The 24,048-nt window shown below is 38.9% G+C and overlaps 1 protein-coding gene across 2 annotated transcripts in view; it reads left to right on the top strand.

Annotated features, from left to right (window-relative positions):
* The window catches only part of opn7d (opsin 7, group member d), a 100,100-nt gene that overhangs the window by 60,593 nt on the left and 15,459 nt on the right, over nt 1-24,048 (top strand). For both annotated transcript variants that reach the window (XM_056246834.1, XM_056246835.1), the window contains 3 exons: nt 11,708-11,795; nt 19,074-19,236; nt 20,799-20,926. In XM_056246834.1, the coding sequence (XP_056102809.1) occupies nt 11,708-11,795; nt 19,074-19,236; nt 20,799-20,926 (379 nt within the window). The remainder of the gene's footprint in view (nt 1-11,707; nt 11,796-19,073; nt 19,237-20,798; nt 20,927-24,048) is intronic.

Raw genomic sequence — 24,048 nt, 5'->3', positions numbered from 1 at the left:
ACTGCAGTTACTAGGGTTGCCACCTGTCCCGGTTTTACCGGGATTGTCCTTCTTTTTAATAACCTGTCCCGGGAAATTTACGCACTCTCCCGGGACACTGAATGTCCCGGTTTTCGAAAGGCTACGTGAATATGTATGTTCAAACTGTGTAGCGCGCGCAACGGCAGAGAGCGAGAGACCTTGCGTGTGTGTGCTAGTGTGAGTCGAGTCTGCCTCAAGAAGCGCATAAGAAGCGCATGTAATCTGAGTGTGGAGCGCGCTTGCTGCACGAGGCGCGGGCGCGAGCACTTCCGTTTTTCTATCAACAGTGGAAACAACTTAAAATAGGCCTACTACTCTATCATTTCTGGTCATAGAAAATAAACATCATTCGCAACAATACATCATTCGCAACTACTTTTATTTGTGTAAACTCACAATAACAAGAAAACGTTGTGCTTTTGTAAAATAAAATAAAACAATCAGTCGCGCTCTTTTATGGTCTCCGTGAACTGGATCGCGTCTCAAAATAAACAAGCCCATAGGCTAAAGCTTGAAATGTCCACTTTTAAACGAACAAATTCGAATCAAAAGAAAATACAGTCTGATTATGTAATCCATATGAATTTCTTCTCTAAAGGCGCATCTGCTTTACAGCGGAGATGGAGATATGTTGCAGCCGATTTAGAAAATACTAGTTTATTAATAAACAATTAAAATGCCTCGTTACTTTTTCAGAAACATTTATAATAGCCTATAAATCATCTATAGCCTTAGAAATATAGTGTTTGGCCTTAGAAAACCATTTTATCCATATAATTTGTGAATATTTTAAATGCTTATTAAAGGGGCAAAAAAAAAATCATGAACAAAAATCTGAAAATACGCGAATATAGGATATATTTTTGCGCAGCATTTGGTGTATAGGCGGGCCTACAGTTAAAATTTAAATTTTGGTGTTCAACCGTTCATTTTTGGTCTTCAAACACCCCCCCCCCCCCCCCCCCCCCAGTTGGGCGGGTAATATGTCCCGGTTTTTTATCAGACATAGGTGGCAACCCTAGCAGTTACACAAGACTTCTTAGAAACGTAGATTCCAGTGGCAGTAGGTTTTGGCTAAAATCAACAGGCAAATAATAATAACGAAGTAGGGGTGGAACATGGCTTTCAAAGCTAGCATTTTCACAGTTTTTTGCATAATTGCAGCTTTGTTGAAATTATGCTGCTCACAAGTGATATTTTACCTTGTTTGTTTGTTTAGTTTTTTACACATCATGTCTTATATATTCATCTCAAACATGCTCTTCATTGACAATGTTGTCTGCTCTGTAACAAAGAACAAATTTGTATACAAATTATAGGTTGTAGTGGAAATTGCCACATCTGATTTGTGCAACAAAAAAAAAGATATTAATAGTGTATTCACACAATAAATATACAATTTTAGTGTATTAATATTTATTTCTCTCTGTGTTTTCATATTCATAGTTGAAAGTGTCATATTTCATATTTTAAGCAATAAAATGTATTTCTACATAAAAAGCAATTGATGACCAATAAGCCACAATGACCTCATGCTACTTTTATTTTAAAAAGATCAACCTCTGATACATAAAATTGCCTGTACTACTGAAACAGCTGCAATGTGCAGTGATGACAACAGAAGTGGGACCTTTGAGTATGAAATGTTCTGGACTCTTATGCAATGACTTCCATGTCATGCATCAACAATTCCTCCCATAGGGCACAGACGCTAAACATCCACAATAATACATGACACTTCAAATCCCATCCTCAGATCAAAACAAACACGTTGCCATCCGGTAATAAGGCGGTTGAGTATAGCCTTCCTGATGTTATCGCAACTATTAACATGTTGTCCTTCTGATGCCTTAGCCAGCGGATTAGTGAAGGACAGGCGGAGCGGCCGCCCTTTGGCTGAAATGAAGCCAGGCTGGGCTATGCTATAGCTGCCCGCTTTGACACACTCCGGACCCGCATAAAAGACCACTAATCGGATGAGCAATGAATGTCGAGTTGAGCTTTTGGACAGTTTGTCCACTCTTCTTGTCCCGCATTTTCATGGCAACCATCTATCTGATGAGGTTCAAGATGCTACATTCTCTGCACTTGTAAAATAAACAAGATTATTTGTGTTTTGGGAGGTTTTTGAGATGCATTTAGAGAAAGAAAATAGCCTTTTGGCTGGTCAATACTTCAATACCTTCAGTATTATTTAAAAAGAAACCTAGGATGCATCTCATGAATACTCATGTCACTTTTGTGTTATTTCATGCTTGGTTGGTTGTACTTGAATTTATTGCCATATCAGCTTCACATGCGATTCCATAGCAGATACAGATTCAACATTCAACAAAGAATTCAATAAATACACTTAGAAAAAAAGTTGTATATTCAATAGTTGTATATAAAAGATTATTTAAATGTACTTGTGATAAATATTGTAAACGTTTGTCTGGGTAATCTCGCAATTGTGAGTTATAAAGTCAGAATTGTGAGAATTTAATCTCCCAATTATGACTTTTTTCTTGCAATTGCGAGTTTACCTTGCAATTCAGACTTTTTTTGCTCAAATTGAGACATATAAAGTCCGAACTGCAAGACATAAAATCGCCATTCTTAAAACTTCAGCTCAAAATCCTGTTTTTTCTTGCAATTGCAGGTTTATATCACGCAATTCTGACTTTATAACTCACAGTTGCGAGTTGAATTGTGAGATGTAAACTCGCAGTTATGAGAAAAAAGTCGCAATTACCGCTTTTTTTTTCATGACAGAAACAAATGACATTTTGGTGGTTTTTCGCCCTTCAATAAATGTCCATTGTAATGTTAGTTCATAGTTTTGAAAAATCATCATGATTAAAAGTGAGTTAGTGTGACTAAACATTTGGTGTTGGTTTATATTTTAAACTAAATGTCTACATTTTCGGAAGAAACTTTGAGTGCTGCTCTCCCACGCAAAAGTCAATGACAAAAGTTTAAAATGTTGTGGATGGCGGGCATGTTGAGTGTTTTTTAGTGCATTGCTTTTCAGAGTGCCACAAGTCTCTATAATATGTTGGTCTCTAGACATAACTCGGATCCCTCGTTGTAAATCTACAGGATTCTTACATCATTTCATCACCCGTCATAAATCACTTAGATATTATAGCACACTTCTACTCAACAAGCTGCATGAGTTGAGGAATCATTCATGGCTTCAGCAAAAACAACATGGGACGAGTTATGTGCCGAAGATTAATACTTAGGGATAGAGGTTTGTTCAAATCCCTAATCCTATCAGAAATAATAGTAGTGATGCCTGCCTTAGCATCTGTTTTTATGTCTCCGCCGATTAGTCAGCCATAGCTGGATGAAATATTACAATGACCAAAATGTCCTTAACATAATTGTCCAGCTCTAGCATTTCATTAGAGATAATAACTCTCCTGAGAGCTCATGTAAATGGCCCAAGAGACTACATTAATCATTTCAACATGGAAATGGACCAAAAGAACAAAAGACATGGCAAATGCCACAAACACTCAAAGCACAGTTCAAGGACACCCATGTTATGTTCACTTGCATATTAACAGCAATACTAGCCAGTGTGTAGAAATGTGAAATCATTTTCTTAAAATCTAGGTGATTTGTTCCAGACATTTTTTTTTGTTATGCTGGTTGAAAGTCTCTTCACATCCTGATAGCAATAACTAAGTTAAATCTAAGGTAACACTTTATTTTAAGGTGCTTGTAATAAGCAGTAATTAACAGTTAATACGACACTTATAAGACCTTATAAGATGCATATAAGATGCATATAAGATGCACATAAGCATTAACTACTTCCTATAAGGGTTAATTAAAGGTCCAGGCCCTGAAGAGATCAGGGAAACTACTCCCTCTTGGGAAGGTCAATTTTTAAGGGACTGGGAGTTTGTGTTACCATTTACGTTTGTCCGGCTGTTCTAAAAGTGCAATGTATTGATACTTGAGACATTTATTTTTTAATTTAATTTATTTATTATAATTAGTTAATGCTTATATGCATCTTATAAGGTCTTATAAGTGTCTTATTAACTGTTAATTACTGCTTATTACAAGCACCTTAAAATAAAGTGTTACCAAATCTAAATGCATTAATACATGTGTGTATTTCTATTGCACCTTGCTCTCGCAAACATCATTCATCATCAGCGCGTTTCATGCTTCGCAGAGTTAGACAGACGTCTTGGTTCGGTGCATAACGTCAGACGACGAATACAGTCAGTCACAGGCGATCCACACTCCAATCCAGAAGGGGGCGCGCGTGGTAATGCAACGCTGTTTGCTAACCACCACAACAAGAAAAAGAGCAGAAGAAGAGACGATCTATGAACCAACCAAGGGGGTAATCCATCAGCCGGAAGTTGAAGCCGCGCGGGAGCCGCCATTGTAGCAGAACTTCACCTGCTGTTAGCATCCCATTGACTCCCATTCATTTTGGCGTCACTTTGACAGCGAATAACTCTACATCTGAGGCGTCCAAAGACTTCATTTGTCCATTATTAATTTCTAAAGAAACACGACAATGTATAAAATGTTCCATTACTTTGTATCTTACGTTATAGCCCCGTAGAAGCCGTTTTTTTAAAAATAGGCTAAAGATTGCGTCATAACCACGGGACTTTCTGTCGCACAATGGAGACATTACCGTATAGACAGGAGGAGAAGCTCGCAGGCAATCTTTAACTGTCTATGAGGCAATCAGGAGGACATGGAGGCACAAAGTCAAGGTAGAAGCCCATAAATAGAGAGTCTATAAAAGCAATGGGACAAAATATTTCAACAACGTTTTTGAGGAATTAGGTGATTCAGATTTATCTTGGCACAGCTACTAGAAGATTTTCAACTGCCAGACTGTCGTCACGCTCAGTTTGAGCCTGCGCAGTCGCTCAGACATCAGACAGGAAGTGCAATAATCGGGCTTCAAGTCTTCTCCGTTGAAATCAATGGGGTCGCTCTGTCCATTTCTTTTACTGTCTATGGAACCAACCCAAAACAAGAGTTCAGATGCACGCAAGAGCTAGTAGCAGACATCATCCAGATGTGCCAATCACCGGAGCTAGGCAGAAAAAGACTACCGGAGTGCAAAAAGTTTTATTTTTCATTATTCTATATATTTTGTACTTTTACAACACAAATAACTTGTGTTTTTTATCAGCCCTACAAAAAATATATATATAAGAATGCAATCTGTTTACTGCTAAGTGCTTAATACACTAAAGGAGGCTCTATTGTAGCATAACAACAGGTGGGACTAAATGCTGATAGGTGGAACAAACTATAATTTGCACTACTGTCTGTTCAAAATAAGTGAAAAGTAACCTAGCATTGGAGATTTGTAGCTTTTTCCTGTTGTACCGAACTCGTGTCGACCAGTGACCCCAAAACGGAGTACGTACCAAAACTTCTGTGTACCGTTACACCCCTAACATGAATTGTTTACAATAAGATCTATAACATGCATTTACAAAATAGACAGAGTTAATTTTCATTTCAAGCTGACTTTTTCAGCCTCTTTCACTGCATGGAAAACAGTAGCTGGGTCAGTCCATCTCAAGTGTTTAAAAAAGTCACATTTTCCTTTTCTTTTTTTTTTTGCTTTAATAATTTCATATTGATGTAAGTACGCATGCCCTATCTAGACTACAGATGTTGAGATGCTAATTAAATAATCAGATGTTTGTTTCATATATATTCATGTTTCTCTAGCAAAATATCAAAACATCTTTCCGAATAGTTCTAATGCCTATAGTTGTGTTCTTTCTAACCGATCTGTGTGGACTCGTGCCAGGGCTCATCCGTTTTTTGAGCAGGAAACTGTTTTGGGCATTATGACAGCTTTTTGATGGAATTACTCAGGAATTGAATACAGTTGGAGAGACATGCTTGGTGTGAGCTGGTAATGAGTCTTCTCACTGCCACAGAAGGGGAATCATATGAGATGAGCATGCTGAAGTTTTACTTATTTTGTCATTTCATTTCATAAAGCAAACAACGGTGTGACGGTCAGTGTTCCTTGACAGACCATATGGATAAGGCATCACTACATTTTATCCAGCATACAGGGTTTTTTGCAACCCAGGCTCATTGGAAATACGTGACAAAACTGCAAAAAATGTACATAGGGGAGAGCGGGGCACAACATAACGCTTTTTGACTTTCTCAGTTTGTGTAAATGGGTTTAGAGTATTTATTTTTTCCCACATTAATTTCCCACATGTCTAGTACACTTATGTGGTTTTGTTTTATTAATACAGTGTATACTTTTTTCTTGATTTACCCCGAAAGAATGGAAGTGAAATGTGACGACATGCCCCATAGGTGGGGTACATTGTAACATCACCATATGACAGCTTAAAATGCTATCTGATCTGATAAAAAAAAATATACAAGTCAAACCAAAATAGTTTCTTAATAAAATACAATTATTAACTTTTTCATATAAAATAATGGCATTTTTTAATAATTAAAAATAAACTAATTTTTGAGTTTGACAACAAACACACCGGAAAACACCGCTATACAGCATAGTTCAAAACAAAATAATAATAATTAATAATTTCTGAACATTGACTCCCAGTCTTTATTTACATGTTCCTCATGTTTTCTCAATAGAATTCATAAAAGTATTGAATATAATAGCATATTTCTAATAGGGGCACATTGTAACGCAGTGTTACAACATGCCCCAACTGCACAACTGGGGTTTAAACCCTGCTAGTGTCTTCTGCTAGTTAGCGAAGCATTAAAGAACCATATCAACTGTTAAACAACAGATTGGAGATTAAAATAATATCAAATTTGTCTAATTTTAAATAAACACAAAAAATAGAGATGAAAAATTTACTTAAAGGGTCACTCCACCCATTTCAACATTAATCTTTATTGAAAGTGGGTTATATATGTAGTCGAAATGTAAAAGAAATTTTGAATTTGGTGCCCTCTTGACCGAGAAAAGACAGAAAATAACTTTAGGGCGCATTTGTATGTAAGACAACAACTCCCACAATGCACCACATTGCACAGCTCCGCAAGCCACTCCCACTAATCCAGAACAGCGCAAACAGAGAAATCACTCTTCCGTCTACAAGACTTGCTGCCAAAAGAGTTTGAAATTCATTTCACACAAAATGTCTAGTTAGTTGGCTGTGGCGAGCAGGACGAGGGACGTGAGAGGACGGCGCGAGTGATAATGAATGACACCTGTGAGACGCAGCGGTCTCATATCTCTCACGGAGGAGCGGAAGCACAAAAGGAACAGGCCTGATTTTATGTTTTGTTTCTGTTGTGTGTGGCCAGCTGGCTTATACTTTTGTTTTGAATTTGTTTATTTTACTATTAAAATGTTTAAATGTTCGCCGGTTCCCGCCTCCTCCTTCCCACAACAACGAACCCCGTTACATTGGCAAACTCATTAGCGAATTACTCCTCGTTTGTATTTCTTTCTATATGGTGAATTATTGCATGATACCTGGATGTTCAGTCAGAACATATGCGGTGCGACACTAGGATGGTTCACATCACAACACAAACGTCCGTGTGCTCGACTGATTCAGAGATTTCGTCCAGGAGAAATTGCTATCGTTGAAATTCTCTGCAGCAGACGGACTCTGTGTCCGTAGCGCACAGCGAGAGCACAGGCACCAGCAGTCCGCCCAGTCTGGGCTCCTCGTCCGCCTCCTGTTCCTCCATCAGGCTCAGCTGCTCTTCACTAAATTGCGGCTCGTAAAGATAGCCACAAACAGCGGATTCGAGCAGCAGAATTTCAAAATCCTCTACTTCCATATCATGTTTAGATTCTTCCAAATCATGTTTAGTTTCTTCCGTCATTGTCATAACTTCCTATCTCCACAGCGCTTGTTAGCTTAGCTTATAAACAAGATGGCTGATATTGATTTCAGTATCTACAAGGTAAGTCCCACCCACTGATCTGTGATAGCTCTGTTAGCGCATTAGGTCCAACCCTCTATGGGCGGGTTTGAAAGGGTGGGAGAACTAGTGCTTGTAGTATTTACAGAAATACCCCCCCCCCTTACACTTCCTCCTACAATGACGTAAAATGACGATTTTTGCGTCATTGTAGGAGGAAGTGAAAAAGGTAAATAGCGGATTTCTCTCCTCTCAGGGGAAAATGAGAGAGTGTTGCACGACCATTCAATAGTATGACTGGGTTTCTAACAATGGAAAGCTTAATGCAAATGGGTGGAGTGTCCCTTTAAGTAAGAAATGTACTTTTGCTATGGTTAAATAAATGTTCAGTGATATCTTACAAAGATTTCTGAATTTTGGTAAAAAAAATTCTCTATATAGTGTTGAAATGACAACTAGTAAATACACTAAGTTTCGTCACGCTGGCATGTGTGGAAGTATTTAAAACAAGTATTACAGCTAGCCCCGCGTTACGTTGTGCCCCGCGCTCCCCTACATTTCACTATAGTTTCCATTTGAAATGTACACTAGAAGCAGTAAAATGTAACAATTTCTATTACTTTTCACACAAATTATCGATGAATAAAGAGTTATTTTTGCGTAGTTCCTTGCACAATGCTATGCTATGACCTTAAAACACTAAATTTGCATGATTTGTAAACTAAAACATTTTGACGTTTACATCACATAACTAGCTCCATATGTATGGCTTTTCTGACATAGTAAACTTGCTTGAAGCTCACCTGGTACAGTTGTGAAATGGAGAGCTCGGATATGAGTATAGTGAAATACGAGTCACGACACTCCATGAAAGAGCTTGAAGACTTGTAGTAGAAGCAAGCTGAATTGGCATGGTTGGTTCAGCAAATGTGTTTTTATCTTAGATCAGCTTTTGTTAACACTATTGGTTAGGTTTAAAGCAAAGTTAAGTGCAAGTGGTACGAAAATTTCAAATGCATTAGAGCATTAACCTTTTAGCGCCATTCACAGTGCATTTCAATTCTGATGATAAGTATTACAACCAATGCAATAAACATTCTGAAACATTATACAATAAATGCAATATCATTCAGCAAATATGTACCCACAGGCTTAGGAGTATTTCAAGTAAATATTTTATGTCAAATATTTTTTTAACAAAAATAAACGTTACATAGTGTACCTTTAAGACTAAAACCTCAATGCATCATGTTGCCTTTTTTTAAAAACTTAATTTCCTTTCCGTAGTTCTTCCCTCTTTCAACTTTTATTCTGTAAGATGCCAGTTGGAATTTAGAAATTCTTAGCTTTGATATTTTGTACTGAAATATGGGTCTCGTTATCTTCTAATAGGAACATTCCCAGCAAAGTCCATGAAATATCTGAATATTATCAAAGAGGCCATTCACATAAAAAAAAATATTTCTGTCATGACAACTCTCGGAGTGATTGGCATGGTAATGGGTATGACAATGTTGTATGTTTGGTCTTGGTGGAATAGATCTGCTTCTGCTGCTGTTATTGCTGCGACTGCAGAGCAAGTACGGGACTTGCTACTGCCAATACATACACGACACGCTGCTGTGAGCAACTAAGGCATGCTGCTGCTGCATAATATAGCATACATTAATTACCTGTAGCAACTCTGTACAAGTGGAGCTGGGGAAGGTGGAGGGTTTCTGAAGCGTGCTGCACTGCTATAGCAAATGCTACCCAAGTATTTGAAGGTTGAGCAGCGAGCTCATTGGCTGCTGATACAGCAGGAACCAATCAGTGCCCTATAGATAACGATGTGATTATGAACAGGTGAGTTAAAGGACCTTTAGCCTGCGCCATCTAGAGTTTCATGCCAGAACTTCATATTTGAACTTTGAAGTCAGAATACATGTACCCTTGTGCAGCCAACCTTAAAATCAAATCAAATTAATAAAAAAACTAAATAGAAAAACAATCTGTGGCTGGATGCAGTGATTTCAGAATGAATGGAGAACAGATTGCGCCAACATGAACCGAAACATGGTGTTAATAATGTGAGTTTTTGCTGGATTTGGCTGTGAGCACGTTAGTCATGCACCTATCAGAAAGTATTGAAGAGAGCTGTGTAATAAAACAATATGTAGTAATCTTTCATGCTGATTAAACAGTGCTTGTTATTTGTATCTGCTTGACTCATACAGACAGAGAGACAAGCTGTGTTCCTAAACCTCAGGCAGAGGCTGAAGCATCACTCCTCTATTGCATTACCGCTGAGTTGACATCTATCAGCCTCCAGAAAGTAGGCCATTTGTACAATTTGGTCATTGACTCCTCCAGTTGTGTATAGATCGTAATAGGCTTTACAGGGAAATCAATGTACGAACAATAAACTATTCACACACACATGATCTGTATGTGTGTGTTTTCAGGAGAATTTAAGAACAGGAAACAAAGAAAGTGTTTGAGAGCGTCTAGTGGGAAAAAAAACAGTAGAACAATGTTATCTTCTGAGAAGCAAAAGGCAGCTCTCTAGGATACTTGATTCTGATTGGACAGTCGTGGCATTCTGTGGTCAAATGTTTGGTTTAATAACCACTAATCGGTATTAACTATTTCCCCAGGCAAACAGTTTCCTATTGCAGATTTTAGTTTCATGCTTTTCCCATTTCAGTATTTATCTACTGGTATTTATGTCTCAGGGGATGATTTTTAATCTGTTGAAGAACTAACAGATTAAATATTAACTTATAATTGTTTTTTTCTTTTTGTTACAGGAAAGTCACAAAGTGACTTTTATATAATAAACTGTCTTGCCAACTTTTTACCATACCTTCATAATATATGCATGCTACTTTCAAATGTGTACCTTTTGCAAGGCAGTGGTTGTCAAATTATAATTTTTTTGCCCATAACTGCCCCAAAATAAAAATCTACTCACCCTAATGTCTCTCCAAACATATATGACTTTTTCATCCATGAAGCTGAACGATGAGAGGATGGTAATTGTAACTCAAGCTCCGAAAAGCACATAAAAGTACCATAAATATAGTCCATATGTTTCGTGTGCATTATTGCAAGCCTTCTGAATGCTTTATTAAAAGAAAAACAGACTGTAATTTGAAAGGTATTCACTTAAAATCTTGACCTACCCCAGTTTTTATTCTTTATACGTAAGCGCAGTGCAGTAAATTAAGACGTTACACAAAGCTCATTGGTTCTCGCATCTATCGTCAACGCAGTACCGTATATTTCCATTTTGAAAGTAAAATTATGTTATGTTAATTATGTTAAACAATACATAATGTGGTGGAAATTATATTCGTTGGTTAAATTAGAATGATATTTCAGAAACAAATTACAAAAAATATTCTTTTTACTGGACAAATTAAACTAGTGAGAGTCTTAGGAGAGTTTATTTTCTTAAAGTCATCAGAGCTAAAAATGGCCATAACCTAATATATATATATATATATATATATATATATATATATATATATACATATATATATCCTTTCCTTCCTTTACATGCTCCATAAAACAAAAGGACTGGACATTCTTGTGTTGGCATTAGCTGTGAACGGGAATCTGGATCTTTTCATAGAGAGATGAGCTGCTAATCTCAATTGTAATGGTCTCACCAAAGAGCTCATTGAACCACAAAGTCCCCTGATCCAGCCCTGAAAACCATCAGCTCGCTCATGAATGCTTTATACTTGTTCTTGTTTTACCACGGTTTCAGCTTCATCCTTTTTCCAATATTCATCTAAACTTCGTGTCTTGTCTTTCATCTTCTCTGCAGATGGGAAATACCTCGGAAACTACCCTTTTTGTTTCCAGAATCCCAAAGGAACAAGATGTCTTCATGGGTTCCATATACACAACCTTCTGTGAGTCCACTTACTTACAAGTGATACTGTTTATATTTTATTTATTGAATTTTTAGCCTTTATTTATTGAGCAGTCAGGAGACAGAAAAGTTGATGTAGAGAGGAGAAATGGGATGAGGATTTCTTCATGTTAGTTTCATATGTTTTTGAAAAACTTGTATACCATTTTATAAGATTATAAGATTAGATATAAGATATAAGATATAAAAGATGTAAAAATAATATTTTTGGATGGTTCAAGGTGTATTTAAAGTGTAAGGAAAAACATGTACTTTTTACTTTATGGCTACACCATTTAGAGTCATTAAATGTAATCCTTTATTGAAAATGGTATAAACGTTTTTCATTTTAAAAATAAAGTAATCTTTAAAAAAAATATATATAACATTTTTTTTTTTACAAAAATAATGAATTTTTATTATTAACACCATTAGATTTTTTTTTCCCATCTGTATGTTGGTTGAAACACATGACTTTGTTGGTGGCACCACATTACAAAAATGATGCCAAACTACAAATACTAATACAAACTAAGAAGGTTCCCTTTCGAGGGAACTCACGATGCATCGATGACGCTCTGGGAACGCCCCCAGCATGATTGCGTCTAAAGCATCTATGTCAACTAGTCCAATGGAAAGAATGAACGGGTGACGTCATGACCAGGAAGAGATAGAAACGGATCCGGTACAACCGGCATTAGCTTCTGTTGCCTCAGCAAGCGATCTGTGTCAAAACTGTCTGTTATATTTGCTGTTGTCTGTCACGTTCTATCTAAGAAACACTATGGCGAAACAATTGTACAAACTCTGTGCTTCGCCCTGTCCGCGCTATTTAATGGGTGGGGATACACACGAGCTTTGTGTGATGTGTTTGGGAGTGGAGCATGCAGTATCAGCCTTTGAGGGGGCTGATTGCCAGCATTGTGAGAAGCTTCCGCTTCGCATGCTCCGCTCCCGCCTGTCACTTTTTGATGAAAGTGTCCAGGCTCGCGATCCTCAGGGTGAAGGACCCACTGCTGCTGAGGCAGCACGGAGAACACATTCCTGGGGATCGCAAATGGATCTCTCATCGGGGTTGGAGACGGGTCCGAGGGTCTTATCTCCTCCCTTACCTGAGGGATCCAGTGCTCTCTCTCAGGTGTCGAAAGAGAGCCCAGTGCTTCAGTACTCCAGCTCCGAAGAGGTGGATGTACTAAGCATTGAAAGTGACACAAACAGGGGGGAAGAGGATTCGCCAACTCTTTCCCAAGCGTATGAGGAGCTGGTGGAGGTGATTACTCGTGCTGTAGATAAGTTACATATTGAATGGCCAGCCGAGAAAAGGGGCTTCCTTACATCTAATGTTTCACCTCCATCACGGGGCCTTCCATTTTTTCCCGATCTGCACAGTGAATTGTCTAGTAGATCGTGGAATAAGCCAGACTCGTCCCGTCTTTTCAGCCCCCGAGTTCACGTATATTCAGATATAAGGGGGTTGAAAGAGTATGGCTATGGGGCGATGCCCCGGGCAGAACAGATGCTTGCGGGCTATCTGTCTCCCAGTTCAGCATCGTCCCTGAAGGCTTCGGCTTTGCCCACTAAGCCATTAAAAACTACATCTAATCTAGTGGGCAAAGCATATACGGCAGCAGGTCAAGCCGGAGCCTGCCTTCACACTATGGCAGTGCTTCAAGCATATCAGGCGGATCTGCTGGGGGATCTGGACAGCAGTGAGGGAGTGGAGCCCGATGAGGTTCGAGAACTTCATTGGGCCACAGATTTATTTCTCAGGGCTACTAAGGAGACCGCCAGAGCAATTGGGTGGACTATGGCAGCCACACCTCTGGCTCAATCTAGCAGAGATTAAAGAGAAAGATAGAGCTTTCCTGTTAGACGCTCCTTTTAATCCTTCTGGCCTCTTCGGCGACGCTGTTAATTCAGTCATTGAGAGGTTCCAGGAGGCTAAGAAGCAGGCAGAGGCTTTTAAAAAAAATCTTCCTAGCTGGGCGTGAGCAGCCCCAGCCGTCTAGCTCCTCATACCGAGCACAACAAAAAAGAGTGTTGCGTCTCGTGCCCCTCTGCAAAAATATTGGAAGCAGACCCAACACTCTCAGCCGAAGTCTTCGAAGCAGAAGCCGGATCTGAGGACCGTTCTTCAGGCTAAGAAGGCTTCGCCTCAAAAGAGGTCCTGACGCCACTGGCGTCAGACCAGTGAGCGCAGCCCCGACTGGGGTGGAGCGGTGTACACCTCAGTAAATGGTGCCCGTTCCATCTCGGTGCCCTCAGGGGGCCGTTTTGTCAACCCCCGCCACCCTTGGTGCCTCGGGGCGCAGCAGCCTCCAGCATATGCTTCTGACGCAGTGTCAACATTGTACTCGACATTGCGTCAGACTCGCACCCTCTGAGGGGGGGGTTCAAAAACAGTCAGTTCGGGTGTTTCCTGCCAGTATGCTTCAGGTCCTTGAACTGGCTGTCTCAATTACACCAGAGGCCAGCCTCGAGAGGCTGGTTCCCTTAGTAGATTTTCGGACAGAATGGAAGAATCTGCCAAACATATCTCAATGGGTCCTGCGGATAGTAGACCACTTTTCTTGGTGTGGTCTGGGATTCGGTCACGATGCGAGCCGTCCTATCGCCCGCTCGTGTAGCTGCTATCCTTACAGCCACGAAAGAGCTAAAGCTAGGCCAGTCACGCATTGTGAAACAGTTCGAGAGACTGTTAGGCCAGACTTGCGATCTCGACAGATGCTTCCCTCACTGGCTGGGGAGCGGTAATGGAAGGTCCACTCAGCTCAGGGTCTGTGGAGGAGTCATCATCTCTCTTGGCACATAAATTGCCTGGAGATAATGGCCGTCTTCAATGCGTTGAGACATTTCCTCCTAGACCTGAGAGGCCATCATGTGCTTGTCCGGACAGACAACACATCGGTGGTTTCTTACATAAATCGTCAGGGGGTCCGGTTCAGGTCCACTCTGCAAACTGGCGCACCAGATCCTCCTGTGGTCCCTAGGGAAAAAACTCTCTCTGAGGGCAGTGTATATTCCAGGGGGCCAGAATATAGGAGCAGACACCCTGTCGAGGCAGGGCCTGAGGCCAGGGGATTGGAGACTCCACCCCGAGGTGGTGGAGCAAATATGGGAATTTTACGGCCTAGCAGAAGTGGATCTGTTTGCGTCTCAGTACACGACGCACTGTCCACTTTGGTTCTCCCTCACTCACCCAGCCCCCCGGGGCTGGATGCTATGGTGCAGACTTGGCCGAGGCTATGTCTGTACGCATTTCCCCCTGTTGCTCTGCTCCCAGGAGTTCTGGAGATGGTGCGCCAGGATGGAATAAGCCTACTGCTAGTAGTACCACGCTGGCCAAGTCGAATTTGTTTTGCGGACCTAATTCATCTCCTCGGCGGCCCTCCCTTGGAGATCCTGATCAGGAGAGACCTTTTGTCTCAATATTTCACCCTCGGCCAGATATTTGGAAACTATGGGTTTGGCTTCTGAGGGGGCCCAACTCATAGAGAATGGTCTCTCAACCGAGGTTGTTAAGACCATTATAAGCTCCAGAGCTCCCGCTACGAGGAAACTATATTCACTGAAATAGAGAGTTTTCACTTCTTGGTGTCACCAGGGTCAGTGGGATCCGGTTAACTGTCCAGTTAGTACAGTACTTGAGTTTCTGCAAGATCGCTTTGCGTCAGGTTTATGTCCATCCACCCTAAAGGTCTATGTGGCGACCATTGCGGCTTTCCACGCCCCGGTGGGTAGTGCATCGTTGGGTCGAGACCCTCTGATCACACGTTTCCTTTGTCGCACCATGAGGCTAAGGCCTGCAACTCGCACTAGGGTGCAGGCTTGGGACCTTTCAATAGTTTGAGAAGGCCTGTCTGGGGCTCCATTTGAGCCCTTAGATTCAGTTTCAGAGAAATTTCATATATTTAAGACCATCTTTCTGCTAGCTATTTCGTCCCTCAAAAGAGTCGGAGACCTTCAGGCCCTTTCGGTTTCTCCCACCTGCCTTGAGTTTCCGCCCAGGATGGTCAAGGCTTTCTTATACCCTAAACAGGGATACGTCCCTAAGGTGCCGACCATTATTCCGAGGCCTATTGTGCTCCAGGCTTTCTGTCCTCCTCCGTTTACCTCTTCGGACCAGGAAAAGCTGAACCTCTTGTGTCCAGTGCGAGCACTGGACACTTATGTTCATCGGACTTCTCCGTGGAGAAATTCCGATCAGTTATTTGTCTGCTTTGGATCACCCAAGAAAGGTCTTCCAGCCTCTAAGCAGACAGTTAGCAACTGGATAGTTGAGGCTATTTCTCTTGCTTATGAGTCCTCTGACCAGCTGTGCCCTTTGGTGGTCAGAGCTCATTCCACTAGGAGTATGGCGGCCTCTAAAGCCTTATTATATGGGGTTTCTCTCCAAGACATTAGCGATGCGGTGGGTTGGTCCTCGCCGCTCACTTTCGTGAGGTTTTATAGCCTGGACCTGGACGCTGCCCTAGGTCTGTGCTTAGTGCTTAGTGTTAGATCTGACAACAGGCTGACACTCAGGCATTCGTAAGTTTGGTGATTTGGGTATTCTCGTTCCCGAATTCCCTCGAAAGGGAACATCTCAGGTTACGACGGGTGTTCCCAAAGCGTCATCGACGCATCGTCTCGTTCCCTACTCGGAACTAGGGTTATATTCGTAACCTCAGACGTTTTCTTTTCAAGAATTGTATCCTTTTAATGAGTATTATGTCTAATTATGATACCAAGACAGTTTTTAAATCAGAAACATTCTCATCACAAAAGAGGTGTATTCAAGTTATTGTATTTACAGTATGAATTACATTTTTATTGTATGAATTAATAGATACGACAAAAAATGCCATTGACGCAGAAAGCAAAATGTACTTCATGTTAGAAAAAGAGTACTCAGCTTTGAAAGTATATCCTTGCTCTAGTGGTCCTTCATATTTCTACTAAACTGCTAATTCCTTGAATGGTTAGCTGTGGTTTGCACTTGGGGATGACCTTGAATTGTCTAAATCATTACACGAAACATCCATAGGTATTGATAGAGGTTTATTCACATTACAGCATAGCTAAATAAGCATTACAGCTACCACAAGGATGTGAGGTTACATGCCTGATGAACTGAACACTGATAAATCCAAATAATAAAACCAAAACCCACATGGAATTTCTGAGGGAAACCATGGCAAATTTGCCTTTGACAGTGGCCTACAAATTGACGTCACAACTAAACAGTTGTTTAATTCCACTTCCTTAAAATCAACTTTAAAGTACAATTCTGCTTGCTAATTAAACTACAATTTTAGGTAACACTTTATTTTGATTGTCCACTTTATACATTCTACTAACTTTAAGTCAATTTGCAACTAAATGTCAACTAGCATCATTAGAGTATTAATAGTGTCTGCTTAATATCTGCTAACACTTTATTTTGATGCTCCCCAACAGACGTTCTACTGACTAAAAGTAACTTTGTAAGTACGCCAACTTATTCTACTAACCCAAACTTTGACCCTAACCTAACATTCTACTAATACTCGTCACATTATGATAATGAAGATGACAAGGTGAGGCGTAGCAGGTCTTTAGTAGCATAAACATGAATTAAATTAGACAAAAGAATGAAATCTAATACAAAAACAAACAAAACAGTGTGTGTAAAACACAACCAACACTAGACAAATAACTGAAAGAACTGAGGGCAATACATGCGAAATAGGTGTGAGATAATCAATGAATAAATGAATAACCATGACAACCATTGATAAGAGGGGAAACGGCAACAAAGGAAACAGGAAATAATGCACAGCAAACTTAAAGTCCATGAAAATGAAACTGGACTCGACAAAAAGTGACAACCCCTGTGGAAAGCTGCTCCTGACCCCTAAACTGGACCAGCAAAGTGAAAGTCTTAGTGGAAGAAGTGTGTCATGTCATCTCACAACCTGTCATGCTTTCGGTTTTATTTTTTAAGGACTCTTTGATTTGATCAATTTGATAAACAGGCCAAATGAAAAAAGTACCGGTGGGAGTAGGAAGATCTGCAGGTGATCTACTGATCACAAATTAAAGAACATCAACGCAGCCAGATCACTTCCATAATGACCAACGCAATCTACAAAGAGCAGCACGAATTAGCGTCTGGTTTAAGACGTGCTTTTTTTGGAGCGGCAAATAATGGCAGACATACTAGTAAATTGACTAGCGCAAACCTTAGTAAATCACCTTGCATGATTCATTTAAATTCTCTCCTCCCATAAATTTTGCGCCTGAAAGGGAAACTTCTACAAATGTATATACAATAAGGTCATCTGCAAAAATAACCCTGTCCATGTCTTTTAGTGCAAATTTTCCACTGCATGTCTTTAATAAATCCTGACAGTACTTTTTTTACGGCAAAAGAGGGTTTGCACTGGCGCAAGCTGTTAGTAAATCTAACCCTTAGCTTGTTTATCGTAATTTCCTTTGTTTTCTTCCATTGCTATGGTTATTCATTGTTTCATTGATTCACATGCACCTGTTCCTCATTTCCTCATTAGTCCTTTGTGTATTTAATGCCTTCAGTTCAGTCACACTTTGTCTGGTAATGTTTGTGGGGTTTTTTTTTTTACACGCTGTTATGTTATCTTTCCGCTTATTTGGATTATCTTGTTGGTTTATGCTCTTTTCTTTTCGACTTTTAGGTCCTCCCTTCATCATTATCTTCAGCCTTCCGTGACAACTGTAATGAGAGTTAGTTGACATATAGTTGCAAAATGACTTATAGTTAGTAGAATGTCTAAAGTGGATTATTTAAATAAATTGTATCCGAATATTAAAAACATTTAAAACTTAAAAAAAAAAAACATTAATTTCTTAATGACACACAATTCTGGTGTGTAATATTTATGTCTATGCATTTGGTATGCGTTTTTATCCAAAGCAACATACACTACTTTCAACATATAATTTTTTTTATTCATTGCATTTCAAATCCACAACCTTGGTGTTGCTAAAGCGATGCATTTTTGAGCTACAGCTATACTGTATTGTGAAAAATAAATTATCAAGAGATGTTAGATCAGAACTTCAGAGGTCACTGGCAAACGGAGTAAGAGGACATACGGCAATTCAAATTGCGGCTTCAAATTGTAAAGTGCCAGAATAAATCATTGCAGTTTTACTTCTTGCCGAGCTGTCAGAGCAATAACAAAACAGTAAAATAGGGGTTGCAGGAAGTTAGAACAAGGAAAAACAAACTGCTTGTGGTAGCGAATATTCACTTAATGCATTTCTTTTTTCTTTTTAGGTATTCTGTCACTCTTGGGAAATGGCATCCTGCTCCTTGTTGCGTATCGTAAGAGATCATCTCTGAAGCCGGCAGAATTCTTCATCATAAATTTATCTATTAGTGACCTTGGAATGACAGTTACACTCTTTCCCTTGGCGATTCCATCAGCCTTTGCTCACAAGTAGGAAAATACCACAAGAAATATGTGCTAAAATATGACCACCCCATAGTATCAGAGACAAAGTCTAAGGCAGCTCTGATGCGCCATTTCATTGACACAGGACCAAAGCTGCCGCAGAACTGCCTAACACTGTGCCACAACGTGACAAACTTTATACAGTTGGATACTGCAGTTGAGTAGGAACGCCTACTACAATAACCAACAGTACAGTGACTCACACTTGTCATTTTATTGTTGCGGAGGGTTGAGACACAGTGCTAGACTTTGCTGTTTTCATGACAATCAGAATACGTCTTGTTTTTTTTTTGCTAGTACTGGAATCAACAATGTATGTAAACCTTTTTTCCATCTTAAAAATAAAAAATAAAACAGGTAATTGTGAAATAAAATAAGAAATAGTCTCATTGTGATATATAAATTGCAAGGAATAAAGCAATTACAAGATATAAAGTTGCAATTATATGAATAAAATATAAAATCGCAATAGCAAGAAACAAGTGTAATTTAAAGGTAATTTTTATATTAAAAATATAAAATCATAATTACGAGAAATAAAGTAGCAATTGTGAGAGACGGTCACAATTGTAAGACAAAATCACATTGTAAGATATAAAATAGCAATTTCTAGAAATAAATTTGTGATTGTGAGAAATATTATTATTAAGAATAGTATTATTTAATTATTAATTATTCAATTATTCAGTTATTGAAAATACTGTCCCACATTTGTAATGTTGAGATGGCTATAGTGAAAACTACAGAGCCCCTAAAGGGACATGATGATAAAAAAAAATATTAGATCGGAGGAAAAAAATATTTCAATGGCTTTGTATTCTCTTGCAAAAGTCTTGTGTTCCCATGAAAAACTTTGCGTTCGCTTGCGAAACCTTTGCGTTCCCTCGCAAAAACGCTTGTTTCTCCCCGAGAAACTTTGCGTTCCCTCGCAAAAATAACGTTTGTTTTCCCCCGAGAAACTTTGCGTTCCCTCGCAAAAATACCGTTTGTTTTCCCCCGAGAAACTTTGCGTTCCCTCGCAAAAATACCGTTTGTTTTCCCCCGAGAAACTTTGCGTTCCCTCGCAAAAATAACGTTTGTTTTCCCCCGAGAAACTTTGCGTTCCCTCGCAAAAATACCATTTGTTTTCCCCCGAGAAACTTTGCGTTCCCTCGCAAAAATAACGTTTGTTTTCCCCCGAGAAACTTTGCGTTCCCTCGCAAAAATAACGTTTGTTTTCCCCCGAGAAACTTTGCGTTCCCTCGCAAAAAAAAACGTTTGTTTTCCCCCGAGAAACTTTGCGTTCCCTCACAAAGAACTCAAAAGGTCTGCGAGCGAACACAAAGTTTCTCTGGGTAATGCAAGCATTTTGCGAGCGAATGTAAAGTTTCAAAACATTTGACATATTGACATAATTTTTCCTCCCATCTCATATTTTTTTACATCACCATGTCTCTTATAGGGGCTTTGTAGAAAACACAAAAGTCATTGTACCTTGATTTTTTTACTTGCCTCTCTCAGGCTGCCAAATGCATAAATGTAAATGTAAATCTCTCTCATTCTCTCAGGTGGTTGTTTGGAGAGCTGACATGTTTATGCTATGCTGTATGTGGCGTCCTCTTCGGCTTATCCAGCCTGACAAATCTCACCGCTCTGTCATCCGTCTGCTGCCTCAAAGTCTGCTTCCCAAACTATGGTATTCTTCCTCGACACCTTTCACACCACAATACATTTATCTTCCTCCCAAGCCCTCCTCCTTATCTTAATTAAGAATCGGATGCAACCCTTCTGTCCTGCCGTGATGCACGCTAAAGGGAAATTCATTACCTTATGGCTTTCTCCAATGTTTTCATTGGATATTCTCATTTTCATCAGGGTCTAGATGCCCAGTGTCTGTTCGGCTTCTGGTCAATACTCCTATGTATGGACAGGAGCAGTTGGCCTCAGTTCATTAGTTTTGTTGGTTTCAACTTTTGATTGACTTGAAAAGATGAAGGTGTGGGTGGGAGGGAGGAGAAAATTCAAGCGGGATAGTTTATCAGCATGTGGGTGAGCTTGAGAACAGAGATAACGATGGCAAAAAGGGCAGCAGGTGAACAGATGGATTCTGTAGGTGGAAGGGAAGCAAACACGTTTGGGATGCAGTTGAAGATTTTAGAGGGCACGTTGCCAGATAAGATGTGGTTCTTTAACTCGGCACCTGAGAGAGTAATATACAGTAGCCTATAGTTTGTATTATAAGCAGTGTTGAGGGTAACCAAGTAGTGCTGCAGAAGCATTCACCTCAATGCCAGTTGCTAAGCTGGCGTGCACAGAACTCTTTGCTTTGCTTATGGAAGGATCTCATAACCAGAAACAGTATTTTTACATTCTTTACAAATTTACATTCTGGCTACCGGCTACGGTGTCATAAATAGTTGGGTCTGCCCCATCAAATGGGTTCATGTAAAGCAGAGTAGGGTAGAGTATCCAAAAACTGTACTCAAGTAAAAGTACAAGTAGGCTACTTATAGAAATATTACTCAAAGTAAATGTAAAAGTAAAACTAATAATCCTAATTGTTACTTGAGTAAGATTAAGAAAAATATCCAATGAAAAAACTACTCAAGTAGCTAGTTAGCCACTTCAAGAACCGCTTCAGACGATTCAGTGCGTGCAGGGAACTGAACAAATAATTCAAACAGATTCGCGAACCAATTTAGACAGTTTTGCCAACTTGTTTGATCAAGTCTTTCAACAGAATTCGTTCAAAAGAGTGATTAATTTGTGAATTGAGCATCACTTGAGCCCCACAAAAAAAAGAGACTTGGAATATTGTGCTTGGAATAAACTACGCATTTCTTAACATGTATTGCATTAAAATAAAGTAACGAGAGGAACGTCGCCCAGCGTAACGAAGTAAAAGTACAGTTTTTTCGGTAACACTTTACAATACGGGTGCACTAATATGCATTAATTCATGTTTAACTAATGCACAGATAATCATGAGTTAATGTATGACTCATGAAGAACTAAACCATTAATTAATGATCACTGCATCAGCAACTAATAAAGAGTCTATATGATTAATAGATTAAGTAATACATGAATTGCTATTAATTCAATGTGTCATTGTGTATTAATTCCTTAATAACATATTTTATTAACTAATAGTGTAAATTAATGTGTTAATTACCACAATTAGTCAAAGCTATGCACTTCAACTTCCAGTTGTCTGGTTTAATTAATCATTAGCTAATGATTTGCAAATGTATCATTATGTTATGACTTTACTTGTTGAGGCACATAATTTTTAACTAGTCATTTAGTAATTGTAGTAATTTACACATGAATTTGCACTAACAATGAAGTAATTAATCATGTATTAATGCATATTAGTGTACCTGTATTATCTCGAAGTTGAAATACAAGGCTTTGGCTCATTCTGGTAATTAACATATTAATTAACACTATTAGTTAAAAAAATGAGTTATTAGGGAATTAATTCACAATTACATATTTAATTAATAACAATTCATGTGTGAACTAATACATTAACCATACAGACTCTTAATTAGTTCCTAATGTGGTAATCATTAATTAATCATTAATTAGTTACACATTAATTCACTATTATCTGTGCATTAGTTAAGCATGAATTAATGCTTATTAGTGCACCCGTATTGTAAAGTGTTACCGTTTTTTCATTAGAAATGTACTTGTGTTAAAGAAAAAGAACCCATATTTAAATCTACTCTTAAAAGTGCAAATTCCCCCCCAAAAAAAACACTAAACTAAATGTTACAAAGTAAATGTACTTTGTTACTACCCACCTCTGGTGTAAAGATAGATGTCTATAATGTCTGAGCAAATGCATTTGATTGCAATGCAAATGATTTGCTAATATGTGTAGAGTAAATGGCTTGTGTAGAGTATAGGCAAAGCTAGCAGACCATGGGCCAAATTTACCAACAGCTTGCACCAGCGCAAACCCTCTTTTGACACGCATTGAAAAATTTGCGCTGAAGGGCATGGGCAGGGTTATTTTTGCCAGATGACCTTATTGCTAATGCATTTGTAGGAGTTTCCCTTTCAGATGTAAAATTTATGGGAGGAGGCTAATTTTCACGCTAATTTGCCCCGTTTAGTAAATCTTGCCCTAATAGTCTAGAAATATGTTAAAGCTATTATGCTGAAACTCAAAAAATTACTAATGTTTAATTTTACTGTCTATAGCTTCTGCAATTTTTCGTTATACATATATTTTAAAGTTATTGGTCATAGTTAAGATGCATATATTATAAATCAAATATTTGGGTTTTCTAATCAAACACAGAACAAGGTTCCCATTAAAAGTAGGCCTACAGAACTGCTTTGGGATCCTGCTTGGACCCATTTGGCAAGGGCAGATACTATATAGTGCTGTAGTGATAACATATTTTTGTAGGTCAGCCCTGAAGTTGGCATCACCCTGGTTTCCTTGAAAAAGCCCAATTTTTTTTTTTTTTTTTTTTTTTAAATTTAGGATTTTTCCATTGGCCTTTGGATTATTTTAGAAAATAATATCTGTGACCAACAAAAGATTATTATTCTTACACATTTTGTTCATCATGATAATCTTCACAAATACACCATTAATGAACTGTAATGCTTAAATACAAGTATTGATGGATTTTATGTTGTAGAATAAAACATGAAAATATCTTGAGCTTGTGATTGTTATGAAGGTGAGGTTGAAGCAAGGAGGAGGCAGGATCCAAATGCAGCTAGTTTATTTAAATACACTTAAACTATACAAAGACTCAGGCAAAGGAACAAGACTCGGGAACAGAACAACCT

Source organism: Rhinichthys klamathensis, unplaced genomic scaffold, assembly GCF_029890125.1.
Source record: "Rhinichthys klamathensis goyatoka isolate OS25496 unplaced genomic scaffold, OSU_Roscu_1.1 h1tg000040l_1, whole genome shotgun sequence".
In the NCBI taxonomy this organism is placed as follows: Eukaryota; Metazoa; Chordata; class Actinopteri; order Cypriniformes; family Leuciscidae; genus Rhinichthys; species Rhinichthys klamathensis.
This window is presented reverse-complemented; position numbering and strand designations above follow the sequence as displayed.